The sequence below is a fragment of the Conger conger genome, chromosome 2 (assembly GCF_963514075.1).
Source record: "Conger conger chromosome 2, fConCon1.1, whole genome shotgun sequence".
Classification (NCBI taxonomy): Eukaryota; Metazoa; Chordata; class Actinopteri; order Anguilliformes; family Congridae; genus Conger; species Conger conger.
The window spans coordinates 53176530-53199495 of NC_083761.1; the positions used below are offsets into that span (position 1 = coordinate 53176530).

A 22966-nucleotide genomic window follows, 5' to 3' on the forward strand; every position below is an offset into this window, starting at 1 on the left:
CAAGTATGCACTGTAGCATCCCACGCCCGCACTGCTTTGATCAATGCTAAAGCAGGGCACATCAGACTCCAGCTGCTAGATCATCTGACCTCAATTCTATGGTATTCCTCTTTGGGTGTTGTGGAAGGAGGGGGGCTTCTGTCTCTGTTCTTGAATTTTTCATAGTAAAAACATGTTTTATCTATCAAAGAAAGTTGGTGGTACATCTTTCAAGGTTGATGTACATGTGTTTTTCCAAAACAGAATTAATCCTGGGTGTTTTTTTTTTACTTTTATTTTCTGATATTGCGGTTTTCGTTTGAGTGAAAGTGGTGGCAGCTGTGTTGTTTTGAGCATGCTTGGAGATCGATAGCTGGAGTCCTTGTGTGCTCTCTTTCTTTCTGTTTCTCTCTCACTCCCTCTTTCCTTCACCCCCCCCCCCTCTCTCTCTTCCCCCCCCCCCCTCTCTCTCTCTACCTCTCTCCCTCTCTGCCCTTGCCTCTGGTCCTGGTCCCACCGGCACTTGGGCGCACCCTCCTCCCTGCACCGTGTGCACTTCCTGCATTATTAAGGGTGTTCAGGGTGGGGCCTGGGAGCACTGCTCAGGAGACTGACACCTGCTGCCCTCTCCGGCCCTTCAGTCAGCATTCTAATGGCCCACACTCAGTGCAGTTTAAAAGCAGGGCTGCTTAATGGAGGCCTGTCTTGTCTGAGGTCTGAGGAAGTGGTGTTATTCCGAGCAACAGGCAACTCAGTGCTGTGCACTTACTGAAGGCGTCGTGGAGTCCTCCCGGTAACTTTGCCTCTTCTGCTCTTTCACCGAAGTCACACGCTTCTGCCAGAGTTCAGGACGATGTAAGTCCCACAGCCAGTGCGACCTCTGCATATATGCATATTAAGGCCCGTGTGGAATAGTGGCACTTGCTAGGCATGTACAGTAGACAAGCCTCTCTCCTGCAGTTGAGCAGTGGCGGTGACCTATGTGCGCTGCCCCCGGTTGTGGTGGAGGGAATTGCGGTTTGCTGGGGCCTGGGCAGGTAGCCAGCTTGTAGAAGGCAGTGCTAATGAGCATTAAACAAAGCCCAAACGCCTCTCAGCGAGGTGGCGGGGGTGGGCTGCTGCAGCCCAGACAGTAGAGCTCACCTCGTGTAATGAGAGTCTGAGGTGGGGTTTGAACCCCAAGCTTTCACCCGTCCAAATATTTGTTGGATGAACACGTTACCAGTCGGCTTAAAACTAAATCGCCTCCAGCCAAGGGCAACAACGTTCTTTTGAATCTGAGGGTTGCGGCACCAGGGAGCATTGTAGCTGTAACCTGGCGGAATGAGCCTTGGCTTTCCTAGCGATCTAGCCTAGCTAACCCTGCTACAGTCCTGCCGCTGAATGTGGAGAGCAGCCAGCCGGGCGCCGTCTCGGCTTACCCCGTCTCGACCGGCAGAGTGCTTCTGCCCGGCTGGGCCACCGATGGGTGGAGCAGCGGCTGGAGCGGGCGCCGGCGGCAGGCCGGGGGAGATGGGGCACGGTGTTGCTCAGAGGGGGAGGCGCGCCGCCCGCAGTCTTTATGGCGACGGCGAGCGACAGCTGTTGGCTGGGAGCCCAGGTCTGCGGTGCAGTCGAGCTGAAGTGGGCAGTTTCAGAGCCGCTCCTCTGATGAAAGGCCCAAGGACAGAAGGACACGGAGGTGTCTGCTGATCTCCTGAGTGTGTGGTTGTGTGTGTGTGTGTGTGTGTTTGTGTATACGCTGAACTGCAGATGGTGACACCCAAACACGCGTCGCAACGGGCCAAGATCGCGATCGCTTCGCTGAAGCGAGCTGTGCCTTTGCCAAGCCTGTCACCATTATAAATGTCCAGAATCACCCCGCCTGTGCGTGTGTTTGAGTAAATTATTCATGCTATGCTGTGTTTTTCACAGCGTGAGAGGATCTTTGAATGTATGAAAGCCTGTAGACATGGAACCCGGTCTTTTTCGTCACCTCAGCTCGGACCTGAAGTGGCTCGTTCTCTCCGACGTATTAGGACTGGTATAAGGCTATTCCAGGAAGCCACTGGGATACATATTAACTCATACATATGTCCACGGAGTGAAGTGGCAGGGCGGGGGGCGGGGTATCAGATCCACAATGCTAGTGTTTGTGTTCGAGGTTCTGCCTCTCAGAGCCCTTTTTGAGCCCGAATGGTTCCTCACACAGAGCCCGTTCTTGAGTCTGAATAGTTCCTCACACAGAGCCCGTTCTTGAGTCTGAATAGTTCCTCACACAGAGCCTGTTCTTGAGTCTGAATAGTTCCTCACACAGAGCCCGTTCTCGAGTCTGAATAGTTCCTCACACAGAGCCCGTTCTTGAGTCTGAATGGTTCCTCACACAGAGCACAGCAACACGGCGGCACGCCTCGGGGCCGTATACGCTGCGCAAGGAGCGGCAAACATCGCCCACTCTTATCCGTCCTCACCCGAGCCCTGCGCCGCGTCTGTTAGCCTCCCTTGTGCACTCAGGTCCCGTTCTTCACCTCGGGGAAGTAGCCGTGAGCACGCAGGGCTCTTATTGGCAGCTGCTTGTGCGGGGGCCTGAAAGGACTTAATGGAGCCGCGCTAAGTGCAATTAGCGGCCCCTGACGTGCCCTGAGTGGATGTGGCTCCACAGAGGTCGGCAGCTACAGCGCCAGATACTTACAGCCCTTGGTACTTTCAGCTCAGCCATATTGGACCCTGGTAGATCTGAGCAGGCAGGAACGTCTCTATTTACTTTCGCATTATAATCCGTTGGCCTCTAACAGCCCAAGGCATAGCAAATACAGCTGTCAACATTGCAGTGCATTGTGGGTAACACTGGCTTTTTAGATTCAGACATGATACTGTAGGTCATGAGGATGTGATTTTATTGCTGACGCTGCCATTTTTGCTTTTTCATTCACAAAGATGCATAGCCTGCGTTTGACATGTAACATGGAGGAACGTAGGCTGTATAGGTGCCAAATGATAATCCAACAACAGCTTGTTTTGTGTTTAACAATTGTGTATTGTAGTATGCAGCCTAGGATATAGCCTGATCTCGTAGAATGAGCTGTCGGTTCTGTTCAAAATTAATCAGGGATAAGTAAGGCCATGGTTAGAGAGCCCGATTTTAATAATTGAGCAGGGGTCAGTTTTTCCATGTCTTCTCTGTGTCATGTTAGCATTAGCTGACCTGTTGTGTTGTATTTCTCCATATCTTCTCTGTGTCATGTTAGCGTTAACTGAACCGCTGTTGTATTTTTCCATATCTTATTTGTGTCACGGTAGGGTTGTATTTTTCCATATCTTCTCTGTGTCATGTTAGCGTTAGCTGAACTGTTGTGTTGTATTCCATTTCTTCTCTCTGTCATGTTTGCATTAGCTGAACTGTTCTGTGGTATTCTTCCATGTCATCTCTGTGTCATATTACCGTTAGCTAAACTGTTGTGTTGTATTCTTCCATATCTTCTTTGCGTCATGTTAGCGTTAGCTGAACTGTTGTGTTGTATTCTTCTGTATCTTCTTTGTGTCATGTTAACATTAGCTAAACTGTTGTGTGGTATTCTTCCATATCTTCTCCACGTCACTGTATCATGCAGTTTGTTGGCTGGGATTTGGCCTGCATTTGTCCTTGCAGTGGTTTACTGGAATGTCCTCATGAAAAATTTAAGTGACCGTTAAAAATTCAAAATTCTGAAGTGACCGTTAAAAATTCTAAATTCTGAAGTGACCGTTAAAAATTCTAAATTCTGAAGTGACCGTTGTTCACGTAACTGCTTCAGTAGCTCTCAGATGGATTATAATCCTACCAGCACTAGAAATTAAATGGGGAGGGATTTCTGTATCAGGTCTCTCCAGCTTGGATCACATTTGAACGGCCGCTAAAGCTCTGGGCATGGTTCCAGCGCAGGTCTGGCTCAGCTTGAATGAGCCACTGCCAAAGCGGCATTTGTTTTGTTCCCATTACCTTACTGCAAAAGGGGTCAGAACAAGGAAAGGGGGTCAACCACAAACAGTTCATACATATGGCATTATTTTTGTGCCAAATTTCTGTACATCTGACAGGATAGTTTGAGCACACTGCACACACATAAACTTAATTTAGAAGAGTAAGGTAATGTATGGTTGTGCAAATAATGATATATTTTGAGCAAATGAAATTCAATTTTGTACTCAAAGTTATTTTCATGTCTGCTGATGTCCATACGGTACGCACACACATTGCCTGACCTGCTCTCTTCACACCCCTGCTCTGCACTCTCAAAGGTTTTGCCTCTGTCTATGCTCGCTCGACAGCATTAGAAATGTGTGATTATGATAAAGGCTATTAAAATTTACCTATGACCTTGTGATTGTTTAGCTGTGAAGATTAGGAAATAGATATTGAGATTCAGCTATTAAGCTTATTAAGTGAAATCTTCGATTTTTTGCGCTCAAAATATTCCTTCACACACACAGAAATTTGGCACAATAACACCTACGTACAGTATGCGTTCATGAGGGAAGGGAGATGGAGACTCTCTGTATTGTAAAATGTGAGTCTACCTTCAGTTACATAGCTTAATAATGACCAGTGTGACTGATAGTGGCTCATTCCTGCGCTAGACTGTAGAGAAATGGGAATGTGGGTCTGAAATGTGAGCCCAGCTAACACAAAATGTTCATGCAATGTTGTGTCATTACATTTACAAAACATTCAGGGAACATTTGTGTTAGCTGGGAAGCCAGCTGGCATCTTGGATTCAGGTCTGCCACAAAGCGCTGATCCGGATTGTTCCGTCTCTTCCTTTCGGATCACAGTTGCCAGCGACGAGCCGGACGGACTAATTTGTGCTAACATACGCGTCTCAGGCGTTTGGCCATCTCAGAAGATTTAATGCAGACACATGCTGTCAGGCCGGAGTGACAGGGAAGAGGCGCATTGAGCGCATTGTGTGAAATTACATGAAGTCACGCTCGCGTCTTGTTGTCATCACGCTAGCTTTCAGAGCCTCCGTAATGTGTGGTTGTTTGTGTGTGTGTAATATGCATGTTTGTGTCCGAGTGTGTGCACGTTTGTTTCTGCATGTATGTGTGTTTGCATGTGTTTGTTTCCGCTTGTCTGTCTGTGTTTGCCTGCATGTGTGCGTGTTTGCATTTGTGCTTGTGTGTCCGCGTGTTTGTGCTTGCATGTGTGTGTTTGCTCTTGCGTGTGTGTGTTTGTGCTTGTGCTTGCATATGTGTGTTTGTGTGTCTTTAGAGTCCAATGACTCGAGGGGATGTTGCATTTACATGTCAGCTTTAAACAGCTGCTCATGCCTTCCCAGAGGATCCATAGCCCGTCGCTGTGGAAACATCCAACCTAAGCTCTCCCCTCCCACGGAGCAGTTCAGCCGCCCCCGGGCCAGCCCGGACACATAACTCTCTGTGTATCAGGACCAACATCTTGCACTCGACTGTGACAGCAGACATGTCTCTTTATTTTAGCCCCCGTGTCTGTGTCCCGACACCAGAAGGCCATGATAAGCGTGATTTGTGTGTGGCGGAGCGTTATTGTACCTCCTGCTACTGTGACGGACGGTATTGATCTCACTGATAATGAAACTTGAGCAGTGTGCTTTCCTCAATGGGGTGCTGATAGTCTGGGTTCAGCGGTAGACCGGGAGGCCTCTCTGTTGGCGGCTGTGAGAGCTCGCTCCTGTTCATTTGCGCTGTCTCTCTCTCTGCTTCTCCTTCACAGGGCAGTGTCTATGGATTTTCTTGTCGCTTGTGTCCAGAGGTGGGCTAGTTTATTCCAGTGCAGCATTGCTAATCTCTGTCTTTCTCCCTGTCTCCCTCCCTCTCTCTCCCTTCCTCTCTTTCTCCCCCTCCCCTCTCTATTCCTCTCCCTCTCTCCTCCCTCTTTCTCTCCCTTCTCTCCCTCACTCCTTTCTCTCTCCCTCCCTCTCTCCTTTCTCTCTCTCCCTCCCTCTCTCTTCCTCTGTCCCTCCCTCTCCCTCCCTCTACCTGTCTCTCTCCCTCTCTCTCTCTCTCCACAGTCACTCTCACTCCCCAGGCTCCATGGCGGGGGCGGGGGCTGGGGCCGGGGAGTGGTCGTGCGGCCGCTGCACCTTCCTGAACGCGGGCGGCTCGCCGCGCTGCTCCATCTGCGAGGCCCCGCGGCAGAAGCCCGACCTCAACCACATCCTGCGGCTGAGCAGCACCGAGGAGCGCGGCTGGGCCTGCCCCCGCTGCACCGTCAGCAACCCGCAGGGGGCGCCCGCCTGCCCCGTCTGCGGCTTCGGCCCCTCCGCCAACGGGCTGCCCCCGCCGCCTCCGCCGCCCGAGCCCCCCATCCCCCCCGCGCCCCCCGTCCCCTCGCCCGCCTCCCTGGCCATCCTCCTGGAGCCCCGCGGCCAGCTGCCGCCTCCTCCACCTCCCCCTCTGAGGGAGGACCCGCGGAGGCCCGAGAGCAACGGTGAGTCCTGCGCCCAGGACCCGCGCTCCGGCTGGGCCTGTCCCCGCTGCACCCTCCACAACACCCCCGTGGCCCTGTCCTGCTCGGCCTGCGGGGGCCCCCGTAAGCTCTCGCTGCCCAAAATCCCCCCCGAGGCCCTGGTGGTGCCGGAGGTGCGCACGCCCGTGGCGGGTTTCCCCGTCCACCCCGCCCCGCTCCTGATCGACCTGACGGAGGATTCGCCGCCTCCCCCTTCGGACCCGCCCGAGCCTCCCCGCGCCCCCTCCCAGCCCCCGGTCTCCTCGTTCGGGCCCCTCTCCTCCCTGCAGAACAACCCCGTGCCCCGCAGCCGGAGGGAGGTGCCCCCGCCCGGACGCCCGCCCAACCCGGCCCCCAGCCCCACTTCCCCCTCCGCGAGCGTCCCCTCCTGCCCCCTGCGGGCGCCCAAACCCAAACACCCGCACCCCCAGCCCCAGCCTCAGGAGCCCTTCCCCAACAAGCGGCTGAGCGTCCTAGAGGAGGAGGAGCCCCCCCGCCCGCTCCCGCTGACCCCGCCGCCCTCCTGGAAGTGCCCCGGCTGCTCCCTGGGCGGGGCTTCCAAATGCGAGTCGTGCCGCTCTTCCCGCGGCGACCTCATCGACCTGGTGGGCGAGTCGGTGCGCTTCACCCCGGCCAGCCCCTCCAGCCCGGACTTCAGCACCTGGTCCTGCTCCAAGTGCACCCTGCGCAACCCCACGGGGGCCCCCAAGTGCAGCGCCTGCGGCTCCTCCAAGCTCCACGGCTTCCAGGAGCAGCAGCCTCCCCGCTGCCCCCAGTGTGGCCTCCCCGCCTGCTCCTGCTCCTCCTCCTCCTCGGGCTTCGCCGTCAAGGAGCGGGCGCGCAAGCAGGCGCGCCTCTTCCCCTCGCCCGGCCCCTGCGGCCAGGCCCCGGGGCCCCTGGAGAAGGTGGCCCAGTGGGTGTGCCCGGCCTGCACCCTCCTCAACGACCTGAAGGCCAAGCACTGCGCCGCCTGCCACACGCCCCAGCAGTACCTGGCCCTGCGCAAGGTGGCCAAGCCGCTGAAGAGGAGGGAGAGCATGCACGTGGAGGCCCGGAGACGCAACGACGAGGGCGAGGCCAAGGAGCTCTGGGAGAACATCGTCAGCTTCTGCAGGGAGGTAGGCACCCGTCGACGGAGGGAGAAGCGTTTTGCCGTTTGTAATGAGATGACACCGTAGTCAATGGCAAATGGCCATCAAGTAGCATTCTGCAAAGATGCGCCATTTATCACGTTGCGTCACATTTTATACAAAGATGTAATGATATTCTTATAAAAAAGTTCCTGGGTTGCTTATGTAACCTGTTTCTACCTATTCCTACTGCATTACAAGGATCTGAGACGTATGGTGTCATGCTGTTACAAATGGTGAAATCTGACTCAAGAACCAGTGCCGTCCTCTGATGATATTTTTATGAAATAAAGTTCCTGCGTTGCTTATATAACCTGTTTCTACCTTTTCCTACTGCATTATAAGGATCTGAGACGTATGGTGTCATCCTGTTACAAATGGTGAAATCTGACTCGAGGGCCAGAGCCGCTCTCCTCCTCCCCCGCGGCTCTCTGACTGGCCGCGGTGTTTCCCTCAGACAGCTCCAGTTTGATCGGTGAACGGCAGGGCAGTTATTATCCGCACGACACGGTCCCCTGCTTCCCGAAACTTACCCGGGGTGCCTCCAGGAGAGACTAGGAATGTCTACTAATGGTCACATTGCGGGAATTAGTTCATGACACTTTCCGTGTTTATTTTATTCGTTTTCTAGTTCCACTCAAGGTTGGGTATTCTTTCTTTGATGTAAACTCTTTGTGTGGGAGCGCGGGGATCTTCAAGGGTGGGCGGTGTTGGCTGGATAAGGCTGTTTTCCAGTGTAATTGGTGAAACATTAGCTTCATTATTTGTCTTGTCTCTGGGTGATATGTAAGCAGCGGTAGCTTGCTTGCTGAATGGCTAATTACGGGGCCCTTTTTTGGGTGCTAATTTGTGTAAAGCGCGTTCCTCCGAGGGGGTTCCTGATTCGATTTTGCGGAGAACCTGGCACTGGAGCGAATACATTTTTGCGTTTTTCAGTCGGAAGCAGGTTTCGTTACATGTGGGATGAGGCTGTGTGGGGCGCGCAGCGTGTGGGGTGGGGGGGGGGGGGTGGGGGGAGCCGTCTCAAGTTCTTCCGCATCCCCTTCAGACACAATGCGGGGATTAGCCTGGAAACGAGTCTAATGAATTTACAGGAGAGCCGCGCCAGATTAATATCCGGAAATAGCAGTCAGAAAGGGAAATTGCTGAGCAGCAATTCGCTGGAAGGGGTGAGGAAAACAAACGGGCTCGCCAGGGCAGTGGTGTCGCGGCTGCGCGGTTTTTAATAGCGCCGTCAGCCGCAATTTCGCCGACGCTGCGCGGTGCCCAGATCTCTCGGTAACGGGCTGCCGTGCCAAGCCACGCTGATGGTTTTTTGCATGCCGTTAATGACTTGATTTATAAAGTGGCAGCGGGTGAGTGCTCACTCTTACGCGGCCCTGCTGCTCGGAATGGCTGTTCATGCAGAAATAAACGCTAATCGGAGCGCGGCCCTGTCGGTGGTGCAGGCCTAGGGAGCGGGGCGTGAGATGAGTCACCGGTTCCCCCGCCTCCTCTTCAACGGGAAGCTCCGGTTCCCTCACCTCCTCTTCAACGGGAAGCTCCGGTTCCCTCACCTCCTCTTCAACGGGAAGCTCCAGTTTTCCCGCCTCCTCTCCCAACGGGAAGCTCCCATTCCCTCACCTCCTCTCCAACGGGAAGCTCCGGTTCCCTCACCTCCTCTTCAACGGGAAGCTTCGGTTCTCCCGCCTCCTCTCCCAACGGGAAGCTCCAGTTTTCCCGCCTCCTCTCCCAACGGGAAGCTCCCATTCCCTCACCTCCTCTCCAACGGGAAGCTCAAGTTTCCCCACCTCCTGTCCCAACGGGAAGCTCCAGTTCTCCCGCCTCCTCTCCAACAGGAAGCTTTTCAGAGGCCTGGTAAATGGAGGGCATTGCTGCCTGTAAGATCATAGGTCAGCAACAATGGCCTCTGGCTGAGTTTTTTATTAAGCTGGTCCTTCGTAAGGCCAGCTTTATTGTAGCCTGTCTAGATCATACTCAGATGCTTCCCTCAGGTCAAAGGTTTTTGATTCCCAGGGTAAAGAGTAATACAGAAACAAATTCATACCTCGTGTAATATCCTTGCTAAATTTGCACAGTGCTTAATTTTGCACTATACACCATGCTTTACATGGCTAGCTACTACCTAACTCCTGTTTATATATTCTGTGCTGTTTTGTGAATAGTGTTTTCATATTTTATAGTGTCCTTTATATCATAATGTAATTTGACGACTGCTGTGTATGTATCGTCTTTGGTAATCTCATGTTTTTATTGTTTCTTTAGCATTGCTGCAAGAAAAGTTTGCCTAGTAGGGACAATAAAGTAATGAACTGAACTGAACTGAACTGGTACAGAACTGTAGACACGGAGGCCTGCTGAGGCTGGAGTCCGTTAATACGGAAAGATGGCTTTCCCCTCTCAAACAGGCCACAAATCCATAAAGGCTTTTCAGTCTCCCTATACCACCATTGTTGAAATTGGTACATTTAGAAACCCTTAACCAGCAAAAGTACAGAGTTTAGGCAAAGAGTAGAGACTGTTACAACTTACAGTGTCATTACTCTACAAGAAGCTCATATCTAGAGCAGCTTGCACTGATTTGCATAGTACCCACTCCCCATTCATACAGTTGGGTAGTTACTGCAATTCAGATCGACTGCCTTGCTCAAGGGTACAGTAGCAGTGTCCTCCCTGGGAATTGAACCTGCAGCCTCTAGGCTACAAAGCCAGTTTGTAGCACTGTGCTGCTCTGTCGCCGCTGCTGAGTCAGACCTGTGGGCAATAGAAGGTCATTTCCTGGTGATGAGCAGTAAGCAGAGGCCTGGCCCCTCGCAGCTGGTACAGGGGTCATAGGTCGCCGCGCCTCAGGAGTCACGAGACGCCCGGCGCGTCTCGGGTATCTCCTCAGGGATCGGGTGTAAACGGCGCGAAAGACGAGGCTAAGCGTTCGAAAGCGTACCCGGGCTCCGGTTCCCTCCTGTCTGTGCCAGGCTTACAGGAGAGGCTGCAGTCGCACATTAGCTGGACCAGGACTCCTGGTGGTGTCGGTCATGCCGATTGTGGGCCCACAAGCTTGACCGACTGACCACGTCCCCTAGAATCTCAACCAACTGACTGTGGTCCCCAGAACCTCAACCAACTGACTGTGGTCCCCAGAATCTCAACCAACTGACTGTGGTTGTGAGGTTGGCCGGGTGGTTGAGGCCCAAAAACCGAGACAAATCCAGATATGCAGTCCAGGTGCTTTTATTTACACAGTGGACACCAATTCCGTGCAGCAATAGGTACAGTGCAGGCCCGGCCAAAATAAAACAAAATAACTAAAGGAAAACTAAATAGGAAAAAAATAACTAAAAACAAAACAGGCAAACAAAGAAAAACTCAGCCCTGCACTAGGCAATGTCCCTTTTACTCCTGGGCCCTTGCAGCTCTCCACACTGGCTGGTCTCTTTCCACTACGGCAGCAACTGAACCAGAAAAAACCCCCCCCCGGAACTCCAGCCTCCTCCCTTATATCCGCATGGGTCCTACTAAGAGAATGTTGATTAGTAATTAATAATCAATTATCCCCTGGGAGGTTAACACCTGGTCAACAACATATCCACACAACTCCAAATTACATTATAAAACATTATAATACATCTAAACAATGTTGTGATCAACAATGACAATTTAAATAACATTGCTCACCGAACTACCACTCAACACCCCTCCAACTCTACCATACTTGGTGCCTTCCCCGGGAACCCCCCCTTCATAAACACCTGGTACCCTCCAGTACAGATTCGGCAGTTCCGGGTCTAAACAGAGGAGCGTGAGAGCAGAGAACAGGTGACAAACAATTGGTTGTCTTTACCAAACACTTAACAATAAATAAAAAGACATTCAGTACAAAACTAGTCTGTGTCTTTTTCTTAAAAACACTTTCTTTCTAACACTGACCCACGATGGAAAAATACTAAAACATTAACTCTTGGCCGGCGGGTCTCCCGACATTAACAAACAGAAACAGCCATACTACTCCAACACCACAACACAGACACCTCCAAGCCGGCTTGATCTAATCATTAATGGAAGTGGCCATGCATTGTGTGTGTATGCGAGTGTGCATCTTACACCATAGGGCACGGCTACACCGTGACAGTGGTCCCCAGAACCTCAACCGACTGACTGTGGTCCCCAGAACCTCAACCGACTGACCTCAGGCTCCTGACCGACTTCACACAGCCAATGAAACGCGCTATTGTGAAAGCCGTTGATGTGCATTGGCCTACAGAAGGAAAAGCGAGTCATCAAATGCTTTTTATTGTGATGATCACAGCACTGGATCATAGGTGTGCTCTGAATCACATTCATTATGGAACGAAGGCTGCAGCATGTTATTTTATTTGTTCTACAAAGGCAGTGGATGCTGAAGGCCCCCCCCCCCCCCCCCCCCATAATCTGATCTATCAACTGAGCCTCAGAGTTTATTACCATAATGATGGTGGTCCCCTACAAGAAACAATGGATTTTCATTAACTAGCATTAATGTGAATATGGGAGAATTAATTAAGCCCTGTTACTGAAGGGGAAAAAATCCAATTACAGTTTTAATAATTACTGCCTAATGGGTGAACAGAGATGTAGCGTTGGAAGATGTTCCTCTGCTTTTAAACGCTCGTGCTCATTCGGCTGCGGAGGCTGGAGAGGAGGTGGGATCCCAGGCTCGGGGAGGGGGGTTTGGAACCGCGCTCGTGGCCTGTAGAGGGGTGCATTCTCCCCCCAGGTTCGCGGCTGACGGGGGAGTTCCCTAATGAAGGAGCCGGGTGAGTGGGACTCTGTGGAGGAGCCTGACTGACTCAGCGGGAAGCTGGTGTCTCTGCCAGCTGCACGGCTCACACACACACAGGGAGAGGAGGCAGAGCTGAGAGAGCCAGAGGAAGCCCCACAAGCCCTGGCGCATTGCATTACTCAGAAAGGCAGGGTTTCAGATGTAGACAAGGAACCTGAGTAAACACAAAGCACGTTAAATTACTATTTAATTTTATAAAATTAAACTTAACTGGTTCCACCATCTTCAGCAACATTCAGTTTGCAACCAAACATTTCCTACATACTGTATATATAGCTGTAACAGCTGAACCTCTTCATCACATATGCATGCTTGTATGCATTTAGTTGCTGCCACACGATTGGCTGATAAAATATTTGCATTAACAAGCCACTGTACAGATCTACCTAATAACGTGCGAAAAAGTATGTACGCACACTCCCTTGTTACCTTATCAAGGGTAAGACGGCGTCCTTGGTGGAGGAAATGAACAGCTTCTATACTTCCTCTCTGAGGAAACATAAACCGGCCCCTCGTATCGAGTGCCCTCCCCAGCGTCCGTCTCCACGGACCGCCACGGTGGCCCAGACACTGTCCAGAGCGTCACTATGCGCCATTTCAGCGCCCACCAACTCCAGCTCCTACCGGAAGGGGAAAAAGATCCGCTTAGAGGCAGGATTTAGATTATTGGTCTGTGTTTTTTTGTCCTCCTTAATGCCGGTGTTCATTACCGCCCGTCTGCCCGCCGTCCTGTGCGTTCTGGATGTCAGCGGGGTCCTGACCTGCACGCTTTCTGCCGGTCGTCCCTCGCTCCCAACAGCGCTGCTTCTCTGATTTCTTTTTTTGAAGTCAGACAGCCGATCACAATCTGACCCCTCGTGCTGTGTGGTTTCCCCTGATGCGTCCTCAGGCCTGGTTTTTGATGGTGATTAGGTTTTTGCTCTCGGCGCCAGCTTGTGGCTTTCTGTTGCCGTTACGGCCAACGTTTGGAGACCAAAATGTGCACTGTTGCAGAAGTCATGATGCAATCGGATGGGAAAAGAGCCGTCGCTTGCTGTTGTTTAATTAAATTAAATTAAATTAAATTACATTTGTTATTTAGCCGTCGCTTTTATCCAAACCGACTTATAGTTGATTAGACTAAGCAGGGGACAAACCCCCCTGGAGCAATGTGGGGTTAAAGGCCTTGCTCAAGGGCCCAACAGCTGTGTGGATCTCACTGTGGCTACACTGGGGTTTGAACCGCTAATCATCCAGGTCCCAGTCATGCACCTCAGCCACTAGGCTCCAGGCTGCCCCCTATTATCATACCACAGCAAAATCACTCTTCTTTGATTGCCTTTGGAGAGAAGGCTGTGAACCCCGTGGGTTGCGGTTTCTCTGCGGTTTCTCTGCAGTTCTCCGCTCGTGTCCCTGTGGCCTGCCGGACCGCAGTGTCCTTGGGACGACCCCGCGGGCGGAAGGCTGTGACCGGGACCGCATGTGTGGATGTGCCTGCGTGCAGCGGGGCTGGAGCGGGGAGCGGGCCCTTGGCCTCGCTCCACGGAGCAGCGGAGAACCGCTGTTTTACGACCGGACATTAACCCTCCCACAAAGTTTACAGCGCGTACAAGGGCAGGACCGTCTTTATACCGCAGCTCAAGAGCTCCTGCTCTAATCCCTGCTAGCTTCACAGCACATTTGGCCATTGGCTTTCTGGATGTAACTCTCCCATTTTTCTGTGTGAATGCGTGTGTGCGTCCGTGTGTACATGTTTGTGTATATGCTTGTCCGTTTGTGTGAGTTGTGTGTGTGAATTGTGTGTGTACGTGCATATGTGTTTGTGTGGGTTTGTGCGTGCGTGTATATGCTTGTGTGTTTGTGTGAATGCGCCTGCCTGCGCGTGCGTGTGTGTACATGCGTACGTACGTGTGTGTCTGTCTGTGTTTGAATCTGAATGGGCTATAGAGTCTCCCGCCTGGCTGTAATGTGCTGTATTCAGCAGTAATGGATATTGGGACTGTTCTTTTTTTTCCCATGTGATAATCATTCAATAATTGCGCACAGTCAATTCAGTTTATTTTCTCTGGCCCCTGTCAGAAGATCCATAGTGTGATTATGGCGTGATGGCGGGCGTGATTCACTCCTGCTCGCGGAGTGGCAGATACCAGCGGCCGGCGACTGGCGGCGGCCTGCTGCTGCATGTGCTGATTCATCAGCCAAGCCGCCCGACTCAGCCCAGCCACGGCCCAGCCACAGGCCGAGGACCGCTGAGGTTAGCAGTGATTTAACACGGCCTGTCCCAATGGAACCGCACCGGCCCTCCGCTCGTAAAGACAGACCCATGCGGCCCCGGGGTTCTTTGGGCCATCGCGTTTAATGTTGTCGTGCGCGTAGCTTCGCGGGCGCTTGTGCCTGTGAAAGCGTTTACACGTGGGTGACCGCCTCTGACCGTGAGTGCGTTTACACGTGGGTGACCGCCTCTGACCGTGAGTGCGTATACACGTGGGTGACCGCCTCTGACCGTGAGTGCGTATACACGTGAGTGACCGCCTCTGACCGTGAGTGCGTATACACGTGGGTGACCGCCTCTCACTGTGAGTGCGTATACACGTGGGTGACCGCCTCTCACCGTGAGTGCGTATACACGTGGGTGACCGCCTCTGACCGTGAGTGCGTATACACGTGGGTGCCCGTGTCTGACCGTGAGTGCGTATACACGTGGGTGCCCGTGTCTGCATCCTCAAGAAACTTCACTCGGCTTTAGCCTTTTTGAGTCACCACAATTTCACAGGCTCTTTAAAGGAACCCGGATGACACCAGTTGACATCATAAAATACTTCCTTTTATCTCTGTTGAATAACTCTTATTTCTGAAGGTAGGATGTTTTTTTTGTTTGTTCTGTTATGCAGTAGGGACTTGCGACCCTGAAATATCTGGAAACAAACGACAGCAAAAGCAGTTGCATTTGAAAAAGAAGGACGGGGGTGTACGCCGGGCGGCGCGCTAAGGGGCCCCGCGGGTTTAGCGGAACGTCAGCAAGTCTCCGCTGCGGGTTCGACGGCTGAGGGGGGCCGTCCGCGCCGTGCAAGAGACGGCGGTTTGGGGGTGTTCCCCGCCAGGGGACTGTCACTCCGCCGTGAGCGTGCCCGCTGACTGAGCACCTCTGTTTGTTCTGCGGCCTTTTGTCACATGAATAATTGGTGGCGGCCGATCCCGGGGAAGCGGCCACGTCTAGCAGCTCCACCACCGCCCTCCAGGCCTCTGAATTAATGATGCCGCAGCTCATCTGCGCTGAAACCAAGCAGGCCTGCAGATTAGGAAGAAACACTTTTAACCCCGCTGTCGAGTTTAGGCGTTTGTGTACGATTACTGTGGGTAGACAGAGCACTTTCTCTCCGGCATGGCGTGGCTCCGGTTCATGGTTCTGAGTTGGCGTTCAAGAACTCCATTGATTTTAATTAACGGCAGATCTTGCAGCTTAGAGGTTAAATTGTGCATCTTTGTAGTCTTTTATTTTACTTTACTTTATGTTCTTACTGATATCCCTAAGAAGACATTTCTTTGGTTTTAAGTACCGAAAACCATCTATATCCAGTTTTACTTGTCCATTCTCCATCGCCTCTCATGCACTTTACCGGCTGTGTCTTTAAGTGACTGTGTCTTTAAGCCTCTGTCTGATTGGCTGGCTAGCTCCAATGAGCTCAACGCCGTCTGTGTTGTTTCCGCTGAACACACATGCAACTTCCGCAGGTTGAGTGCAGTGAGCTGCACACTTTATGAAGGTATATAGCTCTTATGCCAGATCTAGCTCTACCGGAAGGACACGTGTGTTCAGCGGTCATAGTTTCAACCGTCTAACTTCTCCGAAAACAACTCTCATTTCCTTGTGTAAATAAGACCGCTTTGGAGTTGCTAAAAGGTGTATTTCTTCACTTTGAAGGAGGTAGAATACTGACTCCTATAGGCCTGAAGTCTTTATGGTAAGCTAACACGTTATGCTAACATGGAAACCGATCGAGTGAATGCACAAAAATGAAAATGGAATGAGCTACCTCCAGCAGGCATGGGGGTGCTGTGTATGTATGTGTGTGTGTATGTATGTATGTGTGCGTGTGTGTATGTATGTATGTGTGCGTGTGTGTGTGTGTGTTTGTGTGCTACCTCCGGCAGGGATGGGGGTGCTGTGTCTGTGTCTCTGTGTGTGTCTGTGTCTGTGTGTGTGTGTGTGTGTGTGTGTGTGTGTGTGTGTGTGTGTGTGTGTGTGTGTGTGTGTGTGTGTGTGTGGGTGGGTGTGTGTGTGTGTGTGCGTGCGTGCGTGCATATGTGGGTGTGAGTACGTGTGTGTATGTGTGCTACCTCAGTGAGTGAGTGCGTGAGTGCGTGAGAGAGTGAGTATGTGTGCTACCTCAGTGAGTGAGTGAGTGAGTGAGTGAGTGAGTGAGTGAGTGAGTGAGTGAGTGAGTGAGTGAGTGAGTGAGTGAGTGAGTGAGTGAGTGAGTGAGTGAGTGAGTGAGTGAGTGAGTGAGTGAGTGAGTGAGTGAGTGAGTGAGTGAGTGAGTGAGTGAGTGAGTGCGTGCTACCTCCAGCAGGGATGAGGGTGACATTATGTAAGTGCAGCTGTGCTGACCTGGCTGTGCTGAGGCTGGGGAGTGGGCCTGACCCGTTATGATTGAGGAGTGGTCCTGACCCGTTATGATTGAGGAGTGGTCCTGACCCGTTATGATTGAGGAGTGGTCCTGACCTGTTATGATTGAGGAGTGGTCCTGACCCGTTATGATTGAGGAGTGGTCCTGACCCGTTATGATTGAGGAGTGGTCCTGACCTGTTATGATTGAGGAGTGGTCCTGACCCGTTATGATTGAGGAGTGGTCCTGACCCGTTATGATTGAGGAGTGGTCCTGACCCGTTATGATTGAGGAGTGGTCCTGACCCGTTATGATTGAGGAGTGGTCCTGACCCGTTATGATTGAGGAGTGGTCCTGACCCGTTATGATTGAGGAGTGGTCCTGACCTGTTATGATTGAGGAGTGGTCCTGACCCGTTATGATTGAGGAGTGGTCCTGACCCGTTATGATTGAGGAGTGGTCCTGACCTGTTATGATTGAGGAGTGGTCCTGACCTGTTATGATTGACGTGTCTCCCGGCTGCAGAACACGGTGAACTTTGTGGACGACAGCTTCCCGCCCGGGCCGCGGTCCGTGGGCTTCCCGGAGGGAGACAGTGTGCAGCAGCGCGTCAAGAAGTGGCTCCGGCCCCACGAGATCAACTGCAACAACTTCAAGGACCGCGGCGTGAAGTGGTCCGTCTTCCGCACCCCCCGGCCCTCCGACATCCTACAGGGCCTGCTGGGAAACTGCTGGTGAGCCTGCTGCTCTGTGTGTGTGCATGTGCATCTGTGTGTCTGTGGGTGTGAGTGTCTGTCCGTCTGTCCGTCTGTCCGTCTGTCCGTCTGTCTGTCTGTCTGTCTGTGTGTATGTTCATGTGCCTATTTCTGTGTGTGTGTGTGTGTGTGTGTGTGTGTGTGTGTGTGAGTGAGTGTGTGAGTATGTGCCTGTTCCTGTGCGTGTGCGTGTGCGTGTGTCTGTCTGTGTATATGTTCATGTGCCTGTTTGTGTGTGTGCGTGTGTGTGTGTGTGTGTGTGTGTGAGAGAGAGAGTGCAAGAGTGCGATGCGTTGAGACCAGTTAATGTTGTTATGATGGAATATAAAGGCCAGTGCACAGAGGAAGGCTATTTATAATCATTTGAAAAGTCATCTGTACTCAAGTGTGTTGATTAAAAAATAATGGAAGGACTGCTTCTTTACCTAACGCAAGGCAGTGACTGACTGCAACAGGGAGTGTGAAGCCGCAGCCTCTCTGGTGAGACTTAGAGACACTCCCGAATATCAACATCTTGTTGATGCGTCGGGCTATGAAACGCTTTTAGACATAATCTACTGTCAGATTAATCAAATAGGCCCAGGTCCTTATCTTTGTTGTAGTCTTAGCACTTGAAATTGTACTCCTCTCTAGGGTCTTTCAGCGCACTTGCCCCGGGTTATGGTTATGCACTTTGTTGTACGTCGCTCTGGATAAGAGCATCTGCCAAATGCCTGTAATGTAATGTAGCATTTCAACCAAACCGCCGGTCAGCGTTCCATTTTTATCCCGCCCCCGCGTCCCGTGTCACTGTCCTCGTGTGTGTGGCATTACGGTTGCCTTCCTTCCCGCGGCTTATCGGTGGAAAATGCGTTCCTCCAAAGACACGATGCTCTGCAAAACAGGAAGTGGAGGGAAACTCGCGCGTCCCCCGTCTCTGGCCCAAGGTCAATGTCGTTTCCAAACACACGTCAGATCCCATCACATCAAACGCGTCTCCGCGGTGACGCGGGGCCTCGCTGTCGTAGGCCATTAAGCTCGGCGGGCCGTCTCTTTATTTATTTATTTACCCCTTTGTTCCCTCCCGAGGGCGCCAGGGAGCGTCGCGCGATGCGGCACAGCTTCCGGCGGCTTTAACGCCGTATTCCTCCGTGGGTTTTCTTCAGAGCGGCTGGGTTTTTTTTTTTCCCCTTTTTCTTTCCTGTTATAGCCGCGTGTTTCCCGTTTTTCCCGAACTCGGCTGAACTCGCTGGTCTCTAACCAGCAGGGACCGCTCCTGCTGACGTCAGGAGGAGATGGCAGACACGTGACGCCTGTTCTCGCTATTTTCCGCATCGCGGACACATCTAGTCACATATTGCCCGTGTCGCTGGAAGATAACAAGGGGAGCGTAGTCTTAGTTTGTGCATCTGCGGGCGCTTGGTCTGAGGTGCGTTCAAGACAGTGAACGTTCACGGCGAACTATGTTTGCAGCAAACAGTTACTGTTGAAAGATTTTAAATGAACATTCCATTTAGTTGGGCACCAACGCATTTTGAATACAAATGAATGAGACTTAGGTCTCACAATGCCAGCTAGCTGATTCATTGCTTATCTGTGATATTGTTTTTAAGGTAAGAACACATATTACATTGATTAAAGCGTATAACAGCCAGATAATTGTCAACTTTTGTTCTCTCTGTGTCCTCCCCTTCGGCAGCCGTTTCTGTTCGCGCGCACTACCTTTTCAAATGTTAAAAGGTTAACGTTAAGGTAAAGGTTAACGTTAGCTAACATTTGTGATTTTGAACGCACCTGCTGGCTGCTATAGAGCTTTTAGACCAAAGGAAATGCCCCTTATCATTCCCTGGCCGGGCTGAGCCAATGCGGACCTCCTGCCACAGCCGTCAGTGACAGGGCTGAGTGTCTGTACAGCCCTGGAGGCCTGAGCGGCGGGGTTATGATGTCATGCACGCTGCCATGGCCTCGCATCACAGCGTGTGTGTGGGAGGCCCGTGGACGTCTGACCTGGGTCAGACATCATTGTTTTTGGATTCAAATACTTTTCTGTGTTCACTTTATCTTGACTGGTGCAATTGAGCCAACCAAGAGGACCAGAAGGCAGGGTTTGCACTTTCTGAAAGTGTTTCATACATTCCAATACAGCAGACATGTTCGGTAAAGTATTTGAATGCAAAACGGTTAGGTATCTGACCCAGGTCTGGAGGACGTATTTGACCCAGGTCACGTGACTCATGGCGCTCCCCCCGCAGGTTCCTGAGCGCCCTGGCGGTGTTGGCGGAGCGGCCGGAGCTGGTGGAGAGGGTGATGATCACGCGGGTGCTCTGCCAGGAGGGGGCGTACCAGGTGCGGCTCTGTAAGGACGGGACCTGGATCACTGTGCTGGTGGACGACATGCTGCCCTGCGACGAGTACGGGTACCTGCTCTTCTCCCAGGTCAGTGCCCTGGAGGAGCCCTCTCCCCCTCTCCTTCTCCCTCTCTCCCTCTCCCTCACCCTCACCCTCAGGGTTACACATTCACATGCTGCCCTGCAACGAGTACGGGTACCTGCTCTTCTCCCAGGACAGTGCGCTGGAGGAGCCCTCTCCCTCTCTCTCCCTCTCTCTCCCTCTCTCTCCCTCTCTCTCCCTCTCCCTGTCCCCCTCTCTCCCTCTCCCTCTCCCTCTCTCCCTCACCCTCAGGGTTACACATTTACATGCTGCCCTGCGATGAATTCGGGTACCTGCGGGTACCTGCTCTTCTCCCAGGTCTGTCTGCTGGGGGAGACCTCTCGTATGGGGGCTTACGTTCAATAGGGTGCAATATCCTTCATGTTCCAGTATCCTTAAAGCTCATTACAGTACATTATGGTCAGGCAAGAGTGTGTATAGGTTTTACACATACACACACACACACACACACACACAGACACACACAGACACACACAGGCAGACACACAATATGCACAGGCAAGCATCCACGCAGGAAACACAAACACACACACACATAAAATTGGAGGTAATATCCAGAAAATAAACGACTTAATTTGCTCTGGGCTGAAGTTAAAGTGACCGGAAAGATGTCAAAATCCAAGCAAGCACAGCGTGTCACCGTGGTTACTGTCCCGTACAACACGGTCAGGGTTTAGGGCAAGGCGTGTCGGTGAGTAAGAGGCAGGGTCCCGGACCGCTCCGCTCTTTCTCAGGTGCGTGTCTCCCGATTCGCCACTCCTGCATAAGTGCTCTTCTCCTGTTTCCCCGGTTCAACAGGTCGTGAATTTTTCATGGGCCCTGACTGCTTCACACTTTGCCGCTCTCCCTCGGAGCTGACGCCCGAACAGAGCGTCTCACCTCGGTAAAAACGTTAGCGATTACCGCTCACCCGCTCTCCTCCGGCTGAGTGCCACTCTGCGAAGGTCGAACTCAGGGACGCCCTGTCCCAGCACTCGTATGTCCTCATCCGATCTCTCCGATTACCACACACTCGCCTCCGCCTTCTGACCTTCCCCGAGCGGGACTGTTATGTATTTCTTTATTTATTTTCCTGCTATTTGTTGTTAGGGTTGCGCGTATTGCGAAGCGGCTTTGAGCGCTCGGTAGCGGTCGGCGTTATTTCATGGTGAAGGAATGCCGCGGGAGGGGAAGGGGCCTGTTCAATACTTAATGATCTCTCGCTGTATACCAGAGGAAACTGTGGCTGCCGCTTTCGTGCGGCCTGCTAATAGTCCCGCGGTTTGTTTTCAGGCTGTCCCTGCCGATGTGGATTAATGGATTTCGGGGACTGCACGCCGCAGCCGGCGAGTGTTAAATAGTGTGCTGGAGAGCAGCTGCGAGAACACGACTCGAAGCGTGCGGGGACTGAAACCTCCATCGACTCTCCGCTTTCTCCTCCGTCAGACTTATCAATAGCTTAATTGAGCAGGGTATTTGGAAGAATCCTATTTGTTCCGGTGGTTTCTTTTCCTTTGGCTTTATGAAGACCGATAAGCTTCTCGGCTGAGGCTGTGGCAAGGCCGCGCTGCGGTTCCGGAAGGTTCCGTTGTTTAAACTCTTATTGACTTGCGCATTAGATTACTGTGATTTGCCTTCTCTCTGAGCCCGTTCCATGATTGGTCTGAGCGGCTCACGGCTCCTCCTTATTTGGGAGTGTCGAGTGTAGTGTCGAGAACGCAAGGCGACAGTAAATTATGCAGTTTTGGAACCAGGGGAATGGCAAGGTATTGGAAGGGTGAAAGAAGGGGCACTGTACACCCTCACTTCCTGATAAGGAATGTTGGTACGGATGAACCTGCATTGTGTCCCAGTGCTTGGTGTGCTACTGAATTTTAATTGCAGTTTGGCCTTCCGAAGGTTTATACAATATAAAAAGCCTCAGAGGAATCTGTATCTCGACACATTGAGAGAAAAAGCCTGCTACATTCACACGCGTGTTGTTTTTCATTAAACTTTCATCCGTGTTTCGCTATAACATGCTTTCACCCAAGAGGACGCGGGCCCATCTAGATTCGTCAAGCTCATCAGTTCTTCGTGGCAGAGGGAATCTCTTAAAGGGCTTCCTGTGTATCTTCTTCATGTAATACACTTGAAAAGCATTCAAGTGTCATATAAGAGTGGTTTATAGGCTTTCACTGGAGATACATTTTCCCGGTAGATGTACCTAAGCATGTCAATGGGTGAATCACGCACATCGCTGGGATGGCTCCTGACAGCTGTTTTTTATCTTGAACCTCAGATCATCTGGATCAATATCCCCCAATTTCCTTTGCAAGATGCAGGCAATTTTCATGCAGTGTGTTGTCACTGGTTGCTGTTCGCATCCCCTTGGCGCTGATGAGAAATCCGTACAATTCGTAAAAAAAAGTCCAACCGTGAATATCTCTCGGTAAGAGTGATTAAAGCTGCATCAACCAGGGGGAGAAACTTTTCGTTCTTATAGTTCTCTTCTGGTAGTGTTGCTGGGCCATCATGTGAACTTTCCTGGGCAAACATTGCCCTTTTTTTCACTGGCAAACACTACGGACTCATTTGTTGATTCGGTCCAATCTTCGGCTGCTGGCTCCACTGGCTCCTGTGATTGCAGTTGCAGATAAATAACCTCCTTGTTGTCGGCCTTTGTCTTTCCATCCCTCTGCTCTTTATGTTCCAAAGCTAGTCTAGTCACTGCTGCACTAGAACTAGCTAAACTGAGGTTAGCTTCTTGAGCAGTATCGGAACCTTTCAGGAAAGAAATTGGTAATATTGCACAGCTTCCCAAGCTTTTCCACTTTGCCTGTGCACGCTTCCTATATTTAGCACGA

The 22966-nt window shown here is 51.8% G+C and overlaps 1 protein-coding gene across 2 annotated transcripts in view; it reads left to right on the forward strand.

The window, feature by feature from the left end:
* The window catches only part of capn15 (calpain 15), a 76357-nt gene that overhangs the window by 36402 nt on the left and 16989 nt on the right, over positions 1–22966 (forward strand). For both annotated transcript variants that reach the window (XM_061232738.1, XM_061232737.1), the window contains 3 exons: positions 5988–7542; positions 17482–17690; positions 19943–20126. In XM_061232738.1, the coding sequence (XP_061088722.1) occupies positions 6010–7542; positions 17482–17690; positions 19943–20126 (1926 nt within the window). In that variant the 5' untranslated portion in view covers positions 5988–6009. The remainder of the gene's footprint in view (positions 1–5987; positions 7543–17481; positions 17691–19942; positions 20127–22966) is intronic.